General features: G+C 39.8%; 1 protein-coding gene across 1 annotated transcript in view; it reads right to left on the reverse strand.

Moving 5' to 3' along the window:
• The window catches only part of ZBTB17 (zinc finger and BTB domain containing 17), a 53,494-nt gene extending 36,219 nt beyond the window's left edge, over positions 1 to 17,275 (reverse strand). The window contains exons 1-5 of the mRNA XM_053690249.1: positions 17,179 to 17,275; positions 10,087 to 10,293; positions 8,644 to 8,835; positions 8,351 to 8,479; positions 5,440 to 5,535 (exon numbers count right to left, since the gene is read on the reverse strand). Coding sequence (XP_053546224.1) covers positions 5,440 to 5,535; positions 8,351 to 8,479; positions 8,644 to 8,835; positions 10,087 to 10,293; positions 17,179 to 17,185 — 631 coding nt within the window. The 5' untranslated portion in view covers positions 17,186 to 17,275. The remainder of the gene's footprint in view (positions 1 to 5,439; positions 5,536 to 8,350; positions 8,480 to 8,643; positions 8,836 to 10,086; positions 10,294 to 17,178) is intronic.
• Positions 17,276 to 17,709: the final 434 nt, after the last annotated feature.

Consider the following 17,709-nt stretch of genomic DNA (forward strand, 5'->3'; position numbering starts at 1 on the left):
AATACAGCTGCTTTTGGCATTTAACAATGTCAATGTACCATACCAGTTCCCCAGTATTTCCCTCCAGGGCAGTGATTTCCCATGTCTAGAGGAAGCGATAGTAGGTTGGACAAACAACATTGGCGAAGTGTGAGAGTTGAGAGAAAAGGGTCCAGGCAAGGGAGGAGGGAAGGCGAAAAGGAAAGAGGAGATGGCCTAGTAGGATTAGGGAGGTGGGAAGGGCAGAGGGGAAGGTAGTGGATGTATGCGGTTGGTTGGGGGTACCAACATTCCAGGTGGAAAGGGAGGACATTTAGGGAAAAGAGGGACTAGGATAGTAAGGGAGGTAATAGAGTCAGGAGGGTTGTGGATAGAGCAGGGTATGGGGAAAGAGGGTTAAGGGAGAGATGATAGAGAGGAGGAGAGTCAGGGGAAAGCGACACAGCCATCAGAGGTACCGCTATGTAAACATTGATTTGGCATCATAGGTGAGACATCAAATACAACAAACATTGCAACTTTAACTTATATTAACAGTAAACATTTAAACTTGAGCTAGATGATCTTTCACATGTACTTTACCAGTTCCCTAGCCACCTCCAGGTCTCGGTAGCAATAACAGTCCTCTTGGAGGAATGAGCTAATACAGGTGTTCCATAACTCGGTCTACTGGAGGTGAGGAAACAAGTCAAACAGAGCTCTAGCAGCTTGGGATGGGGAAAGGAAAGAAGTAGGGAGTAATATACAAGAGCGTCAATCATTTGTACATTACCAATTCTTCAGCACCACTATGGCGCCAGTAGATGACTCAATCCTTTCGGGATTTAGGTAATAATGGGGAATCTTCACAACACCCCCATAGGGGTAGATAGGCAATCATGAGGCTATTTCAGATGGTATAGGAAGATAAGGATCATCGGCCAGGATCTTGTCGAGGTGCCTCTTGTCTTTCCGGGTTCCATGCTTGGGCTCCCACTCTCAGTAGGGGTCCTGCTCTCTGTGGTCGGGGAGGGTCCTCAATTCCATTTACAGAAGGTAAGTTCCAGACTCTTAGCAGGTCCTGCGCCTGACGTGGAGTAAGAGCAGTGTGCTGGGTACCATCTTTAGTGATAATTAATTTAGTAGGGAATCCCCATCTGTATCGAATTTGGTGGGCCCTCAGCGCTCTAGTGGTTTCGTTGAAACTTCTTCTTTGTTGAAGCGTGAATGAGGACAGATCAGGGTATAGTGAGATGTCCTTAAACTGATCCGGGAGCTGGGGTTGCCTCAGGGTGACTTTCAAGAGTCTGTCCTTGAAGGAGAAATAGTGCAACCTAGCTATGGTATCTCTGGGTTTATCCATAGGGAGGTTTTGCGGCCTAGCAGCCCTGTGTATTCTGTTGATTCTTGCATCTTTTTCCCCTGATGGACCTATGATAGATCTAAATAGTGCTTGGGCAAATTTTTCTAGCTCCTGGGGACCCACAGACTCTGGAATTCCCCGGATTCTAACATTGTTCCGCCTGGAACGGTCTTCCAGGTCTGCTAATTTCGCCTCTAGAGAGGACACCTGATCCGCTAGATTTTGTGTATAGCTGACCCAGTTTGTGTGGTCCACTAACAGGTCTTCCTGTTTGCGTTCTATTATGTCTGTTCGTTCATTAACTGTAACAATGTCCTTTCTGAGGTCATCAAAGGACCTCTCCAATTTGTCAAATCTTTTCGTGAATGACTGAGTCTGCTGATCTAGTAGTAGTTTCATGGAATCCATGGTGATCGTTTCAGATTGCCTGTGAGAGGGTGGTGAGCTCCTCACACTAGCTCTCCCCTCTGATAAAGGAGGTGAGACAGATCTATCATCGTCCGAGATGTCCGGTAGTGGGTCCCTGATAGGTTGAAAATGGTCCCGAACTGTATGCTTTGAAGGGTTTAGTCCTTTTGACTTCTTCTTGGCTTGCTGTGACATTGTATACCAGATATTGTAACAGATAGTGGGTGGTATGTCAATAGGTAGTTGCAGGCAAAGAGGAAAACCTGGCGGGTTCAGCTGGATTACACCGGTAGGGAGGGGCGCCACAGGATTTAGCAAATCATGGCTATGTTGCTTATGCCAGGTAGTTAAGAGAAATACTTTTTATAGAAGCTGATTCAGCGGTTGGCCGCAGGACAAGCAAACAGTATTGTAGAGGTCAGGTGGTTTCTGTGAGCAGGGGGCCTTGATAGAGTGTGTCTCTCCTCAGGGGAAAATGCCACCACTGGGCACAGTCGGGAAAGGGATGTAGGTTATGACCCGCTCTGGGGAGCAGAGCGGGAAAGGAGGAGGAGAGTCACTATAGAGCAGTGGCAGTCTGGGGTGTATAGAGGGATCTTGGCTTTTAGATTGTGGTAAGCCAGGAAGTTCAAAGTGACGTGGGATGTTGCAATGAGTCTCTGAGTCCACGGGCTATTGTGGGTATAGATAGAAAACTTCTATTTCTGAGTGGAGGGGGTGACCACAGGGAGTGCTACAATTGTGGAAGATAGAGCCTCAGTATCTGCCGTTATTTGGATAGGAAAACCCTGCTGCAGATTGCGGGTGGTGACACAAGGCACACAGTGGTATTCCTGATTTAGAGTAAGAGGTGGGTGGCTTCCAATGTTATCAGGGTGTTGCTGCCACTCAGGCTAATATCAATAGGTAAGCTGGGAGTGCTTGAGAAAGTTCTATCCTGCTTTTCTTAGTAAACCTCTCAGTGTTGAATGGATAGGTAACTCCAGGTAGAGTAATTGGGTATAGTATCTGGGGCAGCAGGAGTTAAGTTTAGGCCCAGAGCGACTACTTGTAAGAAATGCAGCCGGGGTTCAAATGGGGCTTAACACTGTGGTTGTGAATCAAGCGCTGCAAAAGTTAAGGCGGCAGTAGAGCCGAGTTTCCTGAGCTCACCTCTCAGTGGTTGTAAGTAAGGGTTTGTGTAGTTCTCCGTATCTGTGATCTAAGTTATGGCTGCGGCAGGTTTAGCAGGGCAGACCGGTGAGCACCTCCAATGTACAGGGAGGTTATTATGGTCTCAAAGTGTGGATGTCACGTGGGTGAGCGTTCCGGAGCGGAGCCCCGACCCTCCGGAACACAGTGTGCTAAAGTCACTCACCCCTCCTGGTCTTCTTTGTTCTCTCACAGTGGCCTCCAACCTGCCCAGCAGCGTCTCAGCAGAAGAGCCTCCGCTAGTGTCTCGGACTGCAGCACCGCTGCCACTTCACAAGTCGGCTGTCTCCGTCTTCCCCCCTCTCGGGAACTTTTTATACTTTAAAAATATCAACTTGATGAAATTCAATGTAGCCACCGAATAGTGCCTGCTTCTGCTTTCCGGGATCTCTTTGGATTTAGAAGCTTGATCCGCTGCTGCCACGGAACTCTGGGCTTTCTGGAGGTCTATAACCTTTGACTTGACTTCCGGCACTATTGCTGACGGTTACCATGTTCCGAAGGACACCGTTTGCTTGAACATTTATACTGAAACACAGCTTCTCCAAGTGCAGGATGTAGCTTCTAGAATTGAGCCCATGATCACTGCAATACAGTTTTGTTTCCAGTGCACTGAGGCTGGAGGCAGCTGATTATTGTACTCACCAACCTCCAGCCTAAACTCCCTGTATGCAAGGGCTCCAGCTTTCAAATTAGCTGGAAGTTGTCAGGGCGGAGCCGATTTCTGTTGCAGAGTAGAAGGGATAGAGAGAGCTTCTGTCAATGGAGGAGGCCACCTGTGCTGCTCTTAAAAAAAAGGTAGTGCTGTGAGGGAAGAGAATCCATGGGGCAAGTTTGAGTACAGCCACCACTTGGGGGAAAAGGGTTTACTGGAACAAGGGTCAGATCAGGGCATCAATAAAAAAAGGGACCAGCTGAAGGCAAACAATCATGAGTATATATTTCATTACTTTTATTTCTCAGATATTTTGGACCTACACAGAGATGTGGTACCTGATAGATATTAATTTGCAGACAACACAACTCCTTACTGCAAAACCCCCCCAAAAGATTCTCCTCTCTTACCTCTACCAGGGTGCGGTACTCTCAGTTTACTGGGCTTAGTTTATCATCTTAAAAGGGACATGATACCCAAATGTTGAAGCACTTGAAAGTGTTACATATCTGTAAAGAGCGGACTAGAAAATATCACCTGGACATCTCTATGTAAAGAAAAAGGATATATTTTACCTCAAAATGTTGTAAATACACTAAAAACGCTAAACTAAAAACCTTGAGACTTCCTAGTGTATTGCTATGGAACTGCGTGTCACCCCTTGATGATGGATATAAGCTATAGCTGTAACATAGTCTAAATGAAAACTCAGATAAGTTCCTCCTTTCAGAAGAGGACAGCTCTGAAGATACCTAAAGATTGCACTAAGATAATTATTGGTAACCTCGCCTCCTAAGGAAACCAAACACCCTGTGCTCTGCTGGACCTCTACACTGAACCCCAATCCCAGAGACATTTTTCAAGTTGGACAAATAAAGCATGGCCTCAGAAAAAAATAGTTTGGAAAACTATCCACTGGGACAGAGATTGCCAAAGGGTTCTATGAGATATTTGAGTGAAATGTTTGCACTGTTGTTGAAGCATGCAAAGTTAAAGAGGTCTAATTTACAACGGGCAAAATGAAAACCATCTGATGCTGCAATCATCAGACCCAAACTTCCATACATTGAGCTACAGGTGGGTTGGAAAATCAGAGTAGTTGTGAGCAAACTGACTAAATTTGATCCCTGAGAAAGCTGCATAGTCACCGAGTCTATGACGCCTAATAAAGAGACTCTTGATAAATGAGAAAGAACTCTTATTAATTCTCCAACCATGTCTGCAAAGAAAACAACACTAGAATGTTGGTATGAAATTCAGCTGAAGGGAGAAAATGGAGCCTGAACCAATACGTTGTGCAATATGTTTCCTAAGTGTGTTTGTGTGTACACTGCGTTCTGCTTGTGCATGTGTGTTTCCTTACCTTTGTATGTATGAATCATGTGTCCAGGCTCTGCCTGCTATCATATTAACTGTGTGTCCGGCCTCTGCAAGTGTCCTGGCATCTTATGTTTATATAATGCCTCAGCCTGCTGCCATCTGAAGAATAAACTTATCTTTTTAGGGCAGAGATTATACAAAAATACAAAATGTATAATATAGGCATTACAATTTTACTTATGGCACCACAAAAATTTGAAGTTGAAAAAGTAAGCTAGTAAAAAAATAATAAATATTTTCCTATCTTTAACATTGAGTGGGCTAGTAACTTTTTACCCCTGACTAGTAAACTTTAGTGATATTTTTCCACCATATATTCATTTTCTCTTTAATGTGCCCCTCCTGCAGTGAATAAGGCTTTTTAAAAAGTTCTTTCAAAGTGTCGACAGATTTGTTAAATAAATATTTGATGTATATTAATAATGAGGAAGATGTTCTCATGTGAGGCAATAGATTGATAATATGACCATTCCCCCAGACACACCTTGTCCTGAGGGCTGGGGTGCAGGCTCCTCCAGGGAACTACTCGGAGGTATGAGGTCTGTCTCCTCCAAGGATACTTTGTCCCTCACAGGAGTGCCTAGGAACGACACACAGGGTTACATGGGACTGTTGATAAATAATTGTAGTTAGATCAGTTCAGATACAGGTGATAGCAGTTGTTGAATGCAACAAGTCTGTTAGAAAGGACATTTCTCTCAGGATCTACTCCCACAAATGTTTAAAGGGGCAGTCAAGTCCAAAATAAAGATTCATGATTCAAATAGGGCGTGTCATTTTAAACAACTTTCCAATTTACTTTTATCACCAATTTTCCTTTGTTCTCTTGGTATCCTTAGTTGAAAGCTAAACCTAGGTAAGGCTCATATGCTAATTTCTTAGACCTTGAAGGCCGCCTCTAATCGGAATGCATTTTGACAGTTTTTCACCACTAGATGGCGTTAGTTCACGTGTGTCATATAGATAACATTGAGCTCACGCACGTGAAGTTACCTAGGAGAGCACTGATTGGCTAAAATGCAAATCTGTCAAAAGAACTGAAATAAGGGGGCAGTTTGCAGAGGCTTAGATACAAGGTAATCACAGAGGTAGAAAGTATATTAATATAACAGTGTTGGTTATGCAAAACTGGGGAATGGGTAATAAAGGGATTATCTATCTTTTTAAACAATACAAATTCTGGTGTAGACTGTCCCTTTAAGTATAGAAACTTTCAGTATAGGTTGAGATACCACAGGCAAAATGAGCTACATGTAAACAGCAGGTAAGGAATATTCCGTAACAAACTAAAGGAGAAAATAATTTAGGGTAAAATTTAAGGTTGTTGTAACTGATCCTACAACATTCTACACAGTTACTGGTAAGGTCAGAACGGCAGTTCGTTTATATCTGTCCCTAACAGACCAGAGAAAAGAACGTTAAAATGGATAACTCGGGTGTCTTTTCAAGGAATGTGTTCTGCAAACAATGTATATTGGTTGTTTTTTTGTAAGCACAGCTGTAGCAATGCAGTGAAAACGTAAAAATGCACTTTAAATTGTTCTTTAAGGCATATATAAGAAATATTCAGCATTAAAGGGACATAAAACCCAATTATTTTCTTTCATGATTCAGAAAGACCATGCAATTTTACACTTTCCAGTTTACTTCTATTATCTAATTTGCTTCATTCTCTTGAGATCCTTTTTTGAAAAGCATATCTAAATAGGCTCAGGAGCGGCTGATTGGTAGCTGTATATAGATGCCTCCTATTATTGGCTCACCCATGAGCATTGCTATTTCCTCAACAAAGGATACCTAAAGAATGAAGCAAATTAGATAAACAAAGTAAATGGGAATATTGTTTAAAATTGTATTCTCTATCTAAACCATGAAAGAAAAATGTTGGGTTTCATGTCCCTTTAAGTTTCCATTCACTATCATTTTACTAGTAAGACCATTAGCCATACTATTGATTCACTAAACCTTCATCAGGATCGGAGTTATCCCTTAGCGGTTTGTCTCCGTCTGTGCAAGCTAAAAACAATCTGCATTGTACGCAAGGCTTCTTTGTTCATTAGCTGAGACGGAGCACAATTTTGCCGTTAAATTCACTTGTGTACATGATACGATCTACATAGACTAGATGGAACATGAAAGAAGAGTCGTGTTTACCTATAACCCAGAACTACACAATGGTTTCAGTATTATACATTTCATGACTTGTCAGGTTTTTATCATTTAAAAAGGGACGTTACATTATTCTGGGGTTATAAGACAAAACACAGGCTCAACATAGAAAATACAGAATGGCTGATGACATTTATGGTCCACGAAAGCCTCTCAACATTAGTGAATTAGGCACCTAAGTGCCAAGGAAGGTTTCTGTCCTCTTAGGCCGTTATAGTAATATGAACCTTTAGCAAAACATACAGAATACATAGGAACATGGTGCTATTAGGATATACTGTAAAAGAAGTTTCAAGGGACAGTCTACTTCAGAATTTGTATAGTTTAAAAGCATAGATAATCCCTTTATTACCCATTCCCCAGTTTTGCATAACCAACACTGTTATATTAATATACGTTTTACCTCTGTGATTACCTTGTATCTAAATCTCTGCAAACTGCCCCCTTATGTCAGTTCTTTTGACAGATTTGCATTTTAGCCAATCAGTGCTGAATCATAAATAACTCTACGGGAGAGAGCAAAGTGTTTTCTATATGGCACATATGTACTAGTGCGGTCTAGCCATGAAAAACTGTCAAATGCACTGAGAGAAGAGGTGGCCTTCAAGGGTTTAGAAATTAGCATATGAGCCTACCTAGGTTTAGCTTTCAACAAAGAATACCAGGAGAACAAAACAAATTTGATGCTAAAAGTAAATTGGAAAGTTTGATTAAAATTGCATGCCCTATCTGAATCATGAAAGTTTAATTTTTACTAGACTGTCCCTTTAAAGTGACAGTCAATCCTAGCATTTTACAAACACTAGGATTGACTATTGAAACAAATAAAAGGGACTTTCATTCATGAAGTATAAGATACATGTAGAAAGCTCCTTTATTTGTTTCAATCAATCGCCGGCTAAAATATTTTTTCCTAAGAGGTGACATTTTCACCTCTTAGACAATAGCTGTGCGGTAAATACGGCTTTATAGCACGGCTATTGGCTAAGAGGTGAAAATGTCACCTCTTAGGAAAAATATATTTTATCCGTTGGCTGCTGTAGCAGCTAAGAGCGGCGATCGATTGAAACAAATAAAGGAGCTTTCTACATGAAGTATCTTATACTTCATGAATGAAAGTCCCCTTTATTTATTTGTTACAATAGTCAATCCTAGCGTTTGTAAAATGCTAGGAATGACTTTCACTCTAAGCCCAATTGATCATAATCCTACAGATTGTGACTCACCCTCTCTGCACGTCTCATCACTGTCACTATGTGTCACATGCTGGTACTGAATGTTGTCATTTCTTTCCACCTCATTGTCAACATCCAGGGCTGGCGCTGGCAAACTCTCTTCTGAATGGGGCTCATCAACTACAGAGAGAGTTTACATGTTTATTTTTTGTGTTTAGTTGCGCACAGGAACACACATGCAAACCAATATTTTGAAGCTTGCAAGCCAGGCATCTAATATTTAGCAGCGTCCTATGAACAAATGCAGAACTAACCTAACAAACAGATACATTTTAGGAACCTACCTTGCTCTGGTATCAGAGTTACTGAGCTGTGTTGGGCAGCGCCAGCCTGCAAACTGAGCGATTTCAAGGCTGTGCAGGCATTAACGATCTCTTGCATTTGTAGGAATCCTGCCACTGCTAGAACGTCCTCCACGTTATCACGAGTCAGGCTGAGCCGAGCCGTGTACATGAATTCCAGAACTTGACCAAGGCCTGACAAAACAAAGGAACAGGCACTGAATGCACAGAAGAACCAAGCATTGCTGATATAAGACAACACAAAAATAAGCAAATCCCTGGCTACTCTAGAAGGGAACATCTAAACACCTTGTAGACCTTACTGCCAAGAACAAGCATCAATGTTACTAAATAACAGCAATGTCTTTCTGGTTACAACTTTGGCTATTTATAGATCTGATAGAGAAAACTAAAGGGGTAAAAGAAACCCGAAGATAAAGAAAGTATGTTATTGCTACATGAATAATTTACAAAAGTGTTAACCACAGCCACCAGTTGATCCTGAATGAGCGAATGACATTCCTGACTAGTTAACAGGAGGATTAATAAAAAAAACAAGAGTAAAACAGTAACCAGCAACTATTAAAGGAACATAAAACCCAAAATCTTTCTTTCATGATTCCGACAGAGCATGCAATTTTAAACAACTTTACAATTTAATTATATTATCTAATTTGCTTCATTCTCTTGGTCTCCTTTGTTGAAAAGCAATAAGAGCAGCAATGCAGTTCTAGGAGCTTGCTGCAGATTGGTGGCCTTGTTAAAGGGACACTAAACCCAATTTTTTTCTTTGATGATTCAGATAGAGCATGCACAATTTTAAGCAACTTTCTAATTTACTCCTCTTATCAATTTTTCTTTGTTCTCTTTCTATCTTTATTTAAAAAGCAGGAATGTGATGTATAGGAGCGACCCATTTTTGGTTGAGAACCTGAGTTATGCTTGCTTATTGGTGGGTTAATGTAAGCCTCCAATAAGCAAGCGCTATCCATGGTGCTGAACCTAAAATGGGCTGGCTGCTAAGATTTACATTCCTGCTTTTAAAATAAAGATAGCAAGAGAACGAAGAAAAATTGATAATAGGAGTAAATCTACATTTATCTTTCTGAATCATGAGAAAAACAAATGTGGGTGTAGTGTCCCTTTAATGGCTCAACCAATGTGCTCAGCTAGTACATTGCTGTTCCTTCAACAAAAGGTTCCTAAGAGAACTAAGCAATTTTGACAATAGAAGTAAATAGGAAAGTTGTTTAAAATTGTATTTTCTAATTGAAACAAGAAAAAAAAAATTGGGTTTGATATCCCTTTATTGCAAAAACAACATTCTGTATTATTAGATCATTATTATGTCATACATGAGACACACACATGTAAATCATACAGAACAGAAGATGTGACAGTGTCCTCTTGCAAATGACATCGCCCTACGCACAAGCCACGGATTACCTGCCGCATTGCTAATGTCCAGGTGCACCACGTCCTTCTGCTCCACAAACAGCATTCTAAAGTAGTGGCTGCAGGCCGCCAACACCGCTTTGTGCGCCTTAAAATCAATGCCGTCCACTACAAACGTGCAATCGCATAGCAAGCCGAGCTGCCGCTGCTGGTTTAGCTGCTCTAGAACCAGCTGACTGTGCTGTGGGAAATCCATCGCTGTAAGAGAACAAAAAGGGTCACATGTTGTATCAAGGGTGTAAATATGTAACTATAGTCTACCAATGGGGAAGGGGGGGGTGGAGCTAATCTACTTAAAGGGATACAAAACACTGAGATTGTAATATAAAAGGTTTCATTCTGAATACTAAAAAAATTGCAATATACTCATGAAGGCCTAACCCTGCTGCATATTTGTTCCCAATTGGACCCTGCATGGGGTCATCAGTTTAGGAAGAGAAAAACAATCCAAGAGTTGCTAATAAAATGACCGTGGCTAGCCTTGTCAACAAAAGCTTGGATTGGCTCCTCTAGATAAAGTGAGCTGTGGGTGGAGTTTGTTTATTGAAAAAGTAACTGCAGCAAACATTTAAAGGGATTGTAAATACCTTGACAGCTGTTTTACTACAAATAACTATTTTCCCCCCTTTTTATTTTTGGACTTTATAATTCTTACAGCTAGAAATGTGCACTGCAGAAGCTTCAAGGCTAACCCTGATACATATATCTCCCTAGTTAGATTTAGCATATACTAACATAATGGCCAAGGCTAACATTGTCTTGTCTACAGAAAGTCAGTGGCTTCTCCAAATAAGACAAGTGATGCGTGAACAAAGTTCATTTGTTTTGGAACCGTATAGTCTTGGTTGATATGTTATTCTATAGCAAGACAACAGAAATATTGTATCATTAGTGTCCCTTTAATGAATTTGAAAAATGTAATGTCACATAAAACATTTTCTCACCTGGGACTAGCAGAGAAGAAATATTTCCAGCCCTAGGTTATGAAGTCTTTGTTTATGAAAATGATCAAGCTCAACTTGCAAGTGATATGATTTATAGAAGCCACTCTACCTACTCTCTAAAACAGGGTTCTTCAAACCACGAGTTGTGACCCATTATTGGGTCGCAATGACAAATTTGAGAGTTGTGTGTGTGGTATGAGAATTTGACTACAATCAAGAATAAAAGTACACACACATTTTAGCCACTTTGACAAAAAATTGCAGCTATCTTGTATGTTACTTCAGAAATATTCAGACCAAGCATTAAAATAGGGTCACGATTCACGAAGGTATGTGGTATCATGGCACTGGGTCTTGGGGAAAAAAACCATGCCCTAAAACATAGGTAATTTAGTATTGGTGATAGAATATCCATGTGTGTCTGCACTCACAATGCAATAAGGACATCAACCAGGGTGCTGAGTCAAGTATATCAATAGTCAATTATAGAAGAGGACTGCACTTGGTGGGTTTGGTATATAAAACAAAAAATGTATTAAAGGGACAGTCAAGTCCAAAAAAAAAAAAAACTTTCATGATTTAAATAGGGCATGCAATTTTAAACAACTTCGCAATTTACTTTTATCACCAATTTTGCTTTGTTCTCTTGGTATTCTTAGTTGAAAGCTAAAACTAGGAGGTTTATATGATAATTTCTTAGACCTTGAAGACTGCCTCTAATCTGAATACATTTTGACCACTAGAGGGCATTAGTTCACATGTTTCATATAGATAACATTGAGCTCATGCACATAAAGTGACCTAGGACTGAGCACTGATTGGCTAAACTGCATGTCTGTCAAAAGAACTGAAATAAGGGGCAGTCAGCAGAAGCTTAGATACAAGATAATTACAGAGGTAAAAAGTATATTAATATAACTGTGTTGGTTGTGCAAAACTTGGGAATGGGTAATAAAGGGATTATCTTTCTTTTTAAACAACAAAAATTCTGGTGTTGACTGTCCTTTTAAGGTGATGTGTCTGGTCTGAGGAAGGGGTCTGCGTACCCCGAAACGTCACCTTAATAAATTTTTTGTTTTATATACCAAACCCAGCGAGTGCAGTCCTCTTCTATAATTGACACATACATACACACACACACACACGGGGACAGCACTCTTAGACTGGATGTGGTACAACACATCCTAAGACCCTGCAACATGCTCAGCCCTGGGTGCTCACTGGCACTCTCAGGAAGCTGTGCTGTCCCCAGAGTCACAGGCAGTTAACCCCAGACAGGTCTGGGTGCAAGGCCCATAAGGAAAACTACAAAACAAATGAATACAGCACACAGATGAAGTCTGTGTATACACAAACACATATACATACACAGTGTTCTCCCCAGAACCTTTTTAGTGGGGGCACCATCCTGGTGATTTTACTGACCACCTGGCTAACATTTTTGCCAATGCAGTAGAATTACATAATTAACAAGTGCATAATAAAAAGACAACGATTTAACACCTACTCTGAATTTCAAATAAGCAGTAGATTTTTTCTCTCTCTCATTTTCTGTCCCACTGTATCATGTGACCGACATCAGCAAATCACAGACTAGTATAAGTATACCCTTTGAGGTTGTGCACATGCTCAGTAGGAACTGGTGCCTCAAAAAGTGTGCATATAAAAAAGACTGCAACATTTGATAATGGATTTAAATTGGAAGGTGTATTAAAACTGCATACTCTGATTCATAAACATTTATCATTAAATACATTTATGTAAACTGAGCATTTCATTTGTGCTTTGGATAATAGAAAATTATATAATATAGAAAATATTACACTGCCCCCACCCAGCTACTTCATAATACACACACAAAAAATATTACCAAACAAACAAACAAAAACTTTTTAAAGGCAACAAAGAAAATAGCTAAAACGTTCTGCTGAATGAAGGATGCCAGCCACTTTCCGGGCTACAGCCGTATCCACAATCAGGATTATCAAGGTTTCTGTAATACTTTAACTAAATATAATTTGTAATCACAAGATATTAATCACTTTTTTATCAAGAACAAAGATTACTTAGAAAGAAAAAAAAATAGCTTAGTCAATGCAGACTGAAGGGCAAAAAAGCAGGACAGATCAGGCTGCAGTAGGTATGACTACATTTGTTGTAATGTAACCTCTTTAAATTTACACTAACAACAGGAGAATATACACAAAAGCAAAAAGTGTGCTGTTACAGGAAGTTTATTTGCTGCCGTGGCTTTAGCAGAAGCTTTCCCATTCATTTTTACCTAAAGAGGGACATAGATTTTGACAGCAGATAGGAACCATATGGCCATCAAGTCTGCCCATATTTCCTATAAAACCGTATAAGTGTTAAAAGGACATTAAAAAGGCAACATGAAAGATATGAATGCAAAAAAATATTTTGTGATTCAGACAGAGCATACAATTTTCCAATTGACTAATATTAAATTTGCTTCATTCTCAGCGGGTATTGTTTGTTGAAGCGATACATCTAGTGCTTTTGCAAATGGATAACATTCGGACATATAGCGCTTCAGATACATGCACACTCCTGTGCTAACATCCCTGCTTTTCAACAAAGGATACCAAACGAACAAAGAAAAATTGATAATAGAAAATAAAATTGTATGCTCTATCTGAATCATCACAGAAAAAAACCTTTCAACCACCCTTTCTGTAAAGAAGAGCTTCAGTAAAGTACTCCTGAACCTACTACCCTTCAACATAAAAACAATCAATTATTGTGGTGCTCTTTTAGCTTAAAGGGACATGAAACCCAAACATGTTCTTTCATGATTCAGATAGAGAATACTAATTTACTTCTATTATCTAATTTGCTTCATTCTCTTGGTATCATTTGTTGAAGGAGAAGCAATACACTAATGGTTTCTAGCTGAACAAATGGGTGAGCCAATGACAATCAGTTATTATATGCATCCACCAATCAGCAGCTAGAACCTAAGTTCTTTGCTGCTCCAGGGCTTTCCTAGATAAACATTTCAGCAAAGGATAACAAGAAAAGGAAATTTAATACTAGAAGTAAATTGGAAATTTGTTTAAAATTGTATTCTCTATCTGAATCATGAAAGAAAAATGTTGGGTTTAATGTCCCTTTAATGGTTTTTATCACATCTTCTCTAAAATGATTGTGTGTGTCCTGTTCCCCTTCGTTAATAATTTCCCAGTACCTCAATATTCCATGTTAAAGGTACAAACACAAAATGTAATATTTGTGTGTGTGTATATATCTATATAGACACATACACACATACATATATACATATATACACCCACCAGAGACAAAACCAAGTTTTCTACCTGTACGTGGGAAAGTGGGAGAGGAGTTCAGCGGATTAGGGAAGTGCATTTGGGGGTTTCGTTATGAAACAAAACTATGTTCTGCCCAAATCCTTGGTTTTGATAACACGAAACAGAGATAGGTCAACACACTTGCCTAACTACTGAAACATCTAGTGCCTCCAACTCACTTCACAGTCAACCAGTCAACACAGTAGATTTGCATAATCAACAAATGCAAGATAACAAGACAATGCAATAGCACTTAGTCTGAACTTCAAATGAGTAGTAGATTTTTTTTCTGACAATTTTAAAAGTTATGTCTTTTTCCACTCCCCCTGTACCATGTGACAGCCATCAGTCAATCACAAATGCATACACGTACCATGTGACAGCCATCAGCCATTCACAAATGCATACACACTTATTCTTGCACATGCTCAGTAGGGGCTGGTGACTCAAAAAGTTTAAATATAAAAAAAGATTGTACACATTTTGTTAATGGAAGTAAATTGGAAAGTTGTTTAAAATAGCATGCTCTATCTGAATAATGAAAGTTTATTTTTGATTGAGTGTCCCTTTAAGCTGACAACTGAAAACAATGCTAAATCCTGTGCAACATGATCCAATGCAGAAAGGACCAAAAAAGAATGAGATACTCTAAGAAACCAGTACTGAGTGGATGCTCCTGCAAAGCAACGTAACCCTTTCTACATTTCCTCTGATCCACAAAGTGCTGGGAATTGTAGTTCCCAAGAGTAGCCTAGAGGATATGCAGTCATAGGGCTGTATAGTGGTAAAACCAGGGTTTCAGGCTTTCTATTTAAGGTTAAACAAATGATATATCGGATTAAAAAGGGACACTAAACCCAATTTTTTTCTTTAATGATTCAGATAGAACATGCAATTTTAAGCAACTTTCTAATTTACTCCTATAATCAATTTTTCTTCGTTCTCTTGCTATCTTTATTTAAAAAGCAGGAATGTAAAGCTTAAAGGGACAGCAAACATTAACATTTTTATTCTTTAATCTCAAATATCTTGTTTAATTATATTAATAAAGAAGTTTTTTTTTTTTTTTAACGTTTTCTATTAATGTTTATATTTTACCCTCATAATTTGTCTTATTTGCAATTAGGCAGCCCACCCACCGCTTCTCCCTACTAATTTTGTTTTTTTACCTTTTGCCTCTTGCGCCTATCACTGGGATACCGATCGCGCCATTGCATTCTATTGAGCGTGCTCCGATATTATAAAAAAATTTTTGGGGGGGATTCTGCACATGCGCACTTTGTTTCTCTTTACCTCAGCTGTCAAACTGTCAGTGAAGTAAACAACAGATTGCCGCTTTTTGCAATCTCCTTGCTACTTTTAACATTAGCATGGTCAGGGGGCGAGTCGGGGGGGTATAGAAATACATTTAGATTGTGTCATAGAAGGCGGAGTTTACAATATATGACTGGGAATTTTTTTCTAATAAACAAAGTCTTGTGTTTACTGACCCTTTAATAGCGGGCCCATTTTTGGTTGAGAACCTGGGTTACACTTGCTTATTGGTTTGCTAAATATAGCCACCAATAAGCAAGCGCTATCCAGGATGCTGAACCTAAAGTGGGCTGGCTCCTAAGCTTTAAATTCCAGGTTAATAAATAAAGATAGCAACAGAACGAAGAAAATTTGATAGTAGGAGTTAATTAGAAAGTTGCTGCTCTATCTGAATCATGAAATAAAAAATTGGGTTTAGTGTCCCTTTAAGCATCCACACACCACAGCTTAGAGGGTCTACTGTGCCCCTCCTCATAGCATACATAAAGTCTAATGAATTAGAACATGTAATTTATTTTCATTAGAATGGCGCCTATGGCGGTTATGGGCACCTGTCCTGTGTTTTACGATATGCATTTGGGGATGGTTTGTATCTAAAGGGGTGATGTATTCATGTATGTTGGCTGCTATTTATTGATGTACTGCATTTGACATAGGGACCGGTCCGGTTCCGAAACGTTATACACATATTTTTATCTGATGGATATTAAAAGCTAAGTTTTAGATTAAGACCACCAAGTGCTTATTTTTGCTAATTGCTATTGATTTTTCTATATAGCACCGTGGCTGCTGATAAACTGTCATAGGGAGTGCATCCTTTTGGACTGAATATATATATATATATATATATATATATATATATGTGTGTGTGTGTGCGTGTATGTATATATAAAAAATACACATTTTATGCAGCAGGGTTACCCAAATTTACATTAGTCTAAGGAGTAAGTATTAAGATGCATCAGCACTTTCACTATATATTTATATCTCAACAATTCAAAAACGTATACAGAGTAAGTTTATGGCAAGTTTTATTCTCAGCATTTCATCTATCCACTGATGTCCATAGTCAGTATGACAATGACAGGGTTTAAAATAGTATTGCCACACGTGGCAGGTGTAACTTCTGCAGGGTCCCTAGGAATTACTTGAGTCGATTAAGTACTGTTCTTCCCTTGACTCATGTCCCTGCAGCAAAACCAAAACATGTCACATGTACCCCCAAGTCCTGCTCCTATGTCAACATACACTCAATACCCCTGAATATATGATACACCCAGAGGTTCCCAAAATCCCTAACACGCCCCTCTAGTAATATATCTGCCCACTGAACCACAAGCTGTACGCGGGTACCCAAGCTTTGTCACCAACTACAGAGCTTGGTCCCTTGGCACATCCGCAGTGTTGCCCTAGGTTACCAAGCTCTGCCCTTGTGCCCCAAGCTCTGCCCTTGTGCCCCGAGCTCTAGCTCCCTATATTCCCAGCCCTTCCCCCAGTACCTGCCATCACTGAGGTGCACAGATGTCACATCACATAGCCCACACCGATTAGTCGACAAAGGGCGCCGCCATCATAGGAGAGGGCGGAAGCTTAAAGTTTACATGGCTGTTTTGCTTCTGGCACAATGACGTCTGTATTGTAAGCGCCAGTGAAGCGCGGCCATATTGACTTCTGGAAAGTGACATTTTCTAATATTTTACATCCTGGACAATCCCAGACCTGCTCATATTGCTGAGCTCTCTGATTACGTAGTTGGAGACATTCTCTGTAACATATTTATCCAATAAAAGGGATTCCTTTCATGTGGTTGGTCTACGTTATGATGATTAACACCTTCACTCCTGAGCCATTTTCATTACTGTCTTAAAGGAACAGGAAACACCTTGAGATCTTAATATTTGGATTGGGCCTGCTACACTTGCCATTGCCAATTGTGCTGCAGAAAAATACTAGACAATGATGATTGATAGTAGGTGGCGTCACAGAACGCCCCCCCCCAAAAAAATAATCCACTTTATCCTCCACTCTTG

This window comes from Bombina bombina, chromosome 8 (assembly GCF_027579735.1).
Source record: "Bombina bombina isolate aBomBom1 chromosome 8, aBomBom1.pri, whole genome shotgun sequence".
Classification (NCBI taxonomy): Eukaryota; Metazoa; Chordata; class Amphibia; order Anura; family Bombinatoridae; genus Bombina; species Bombina bombina.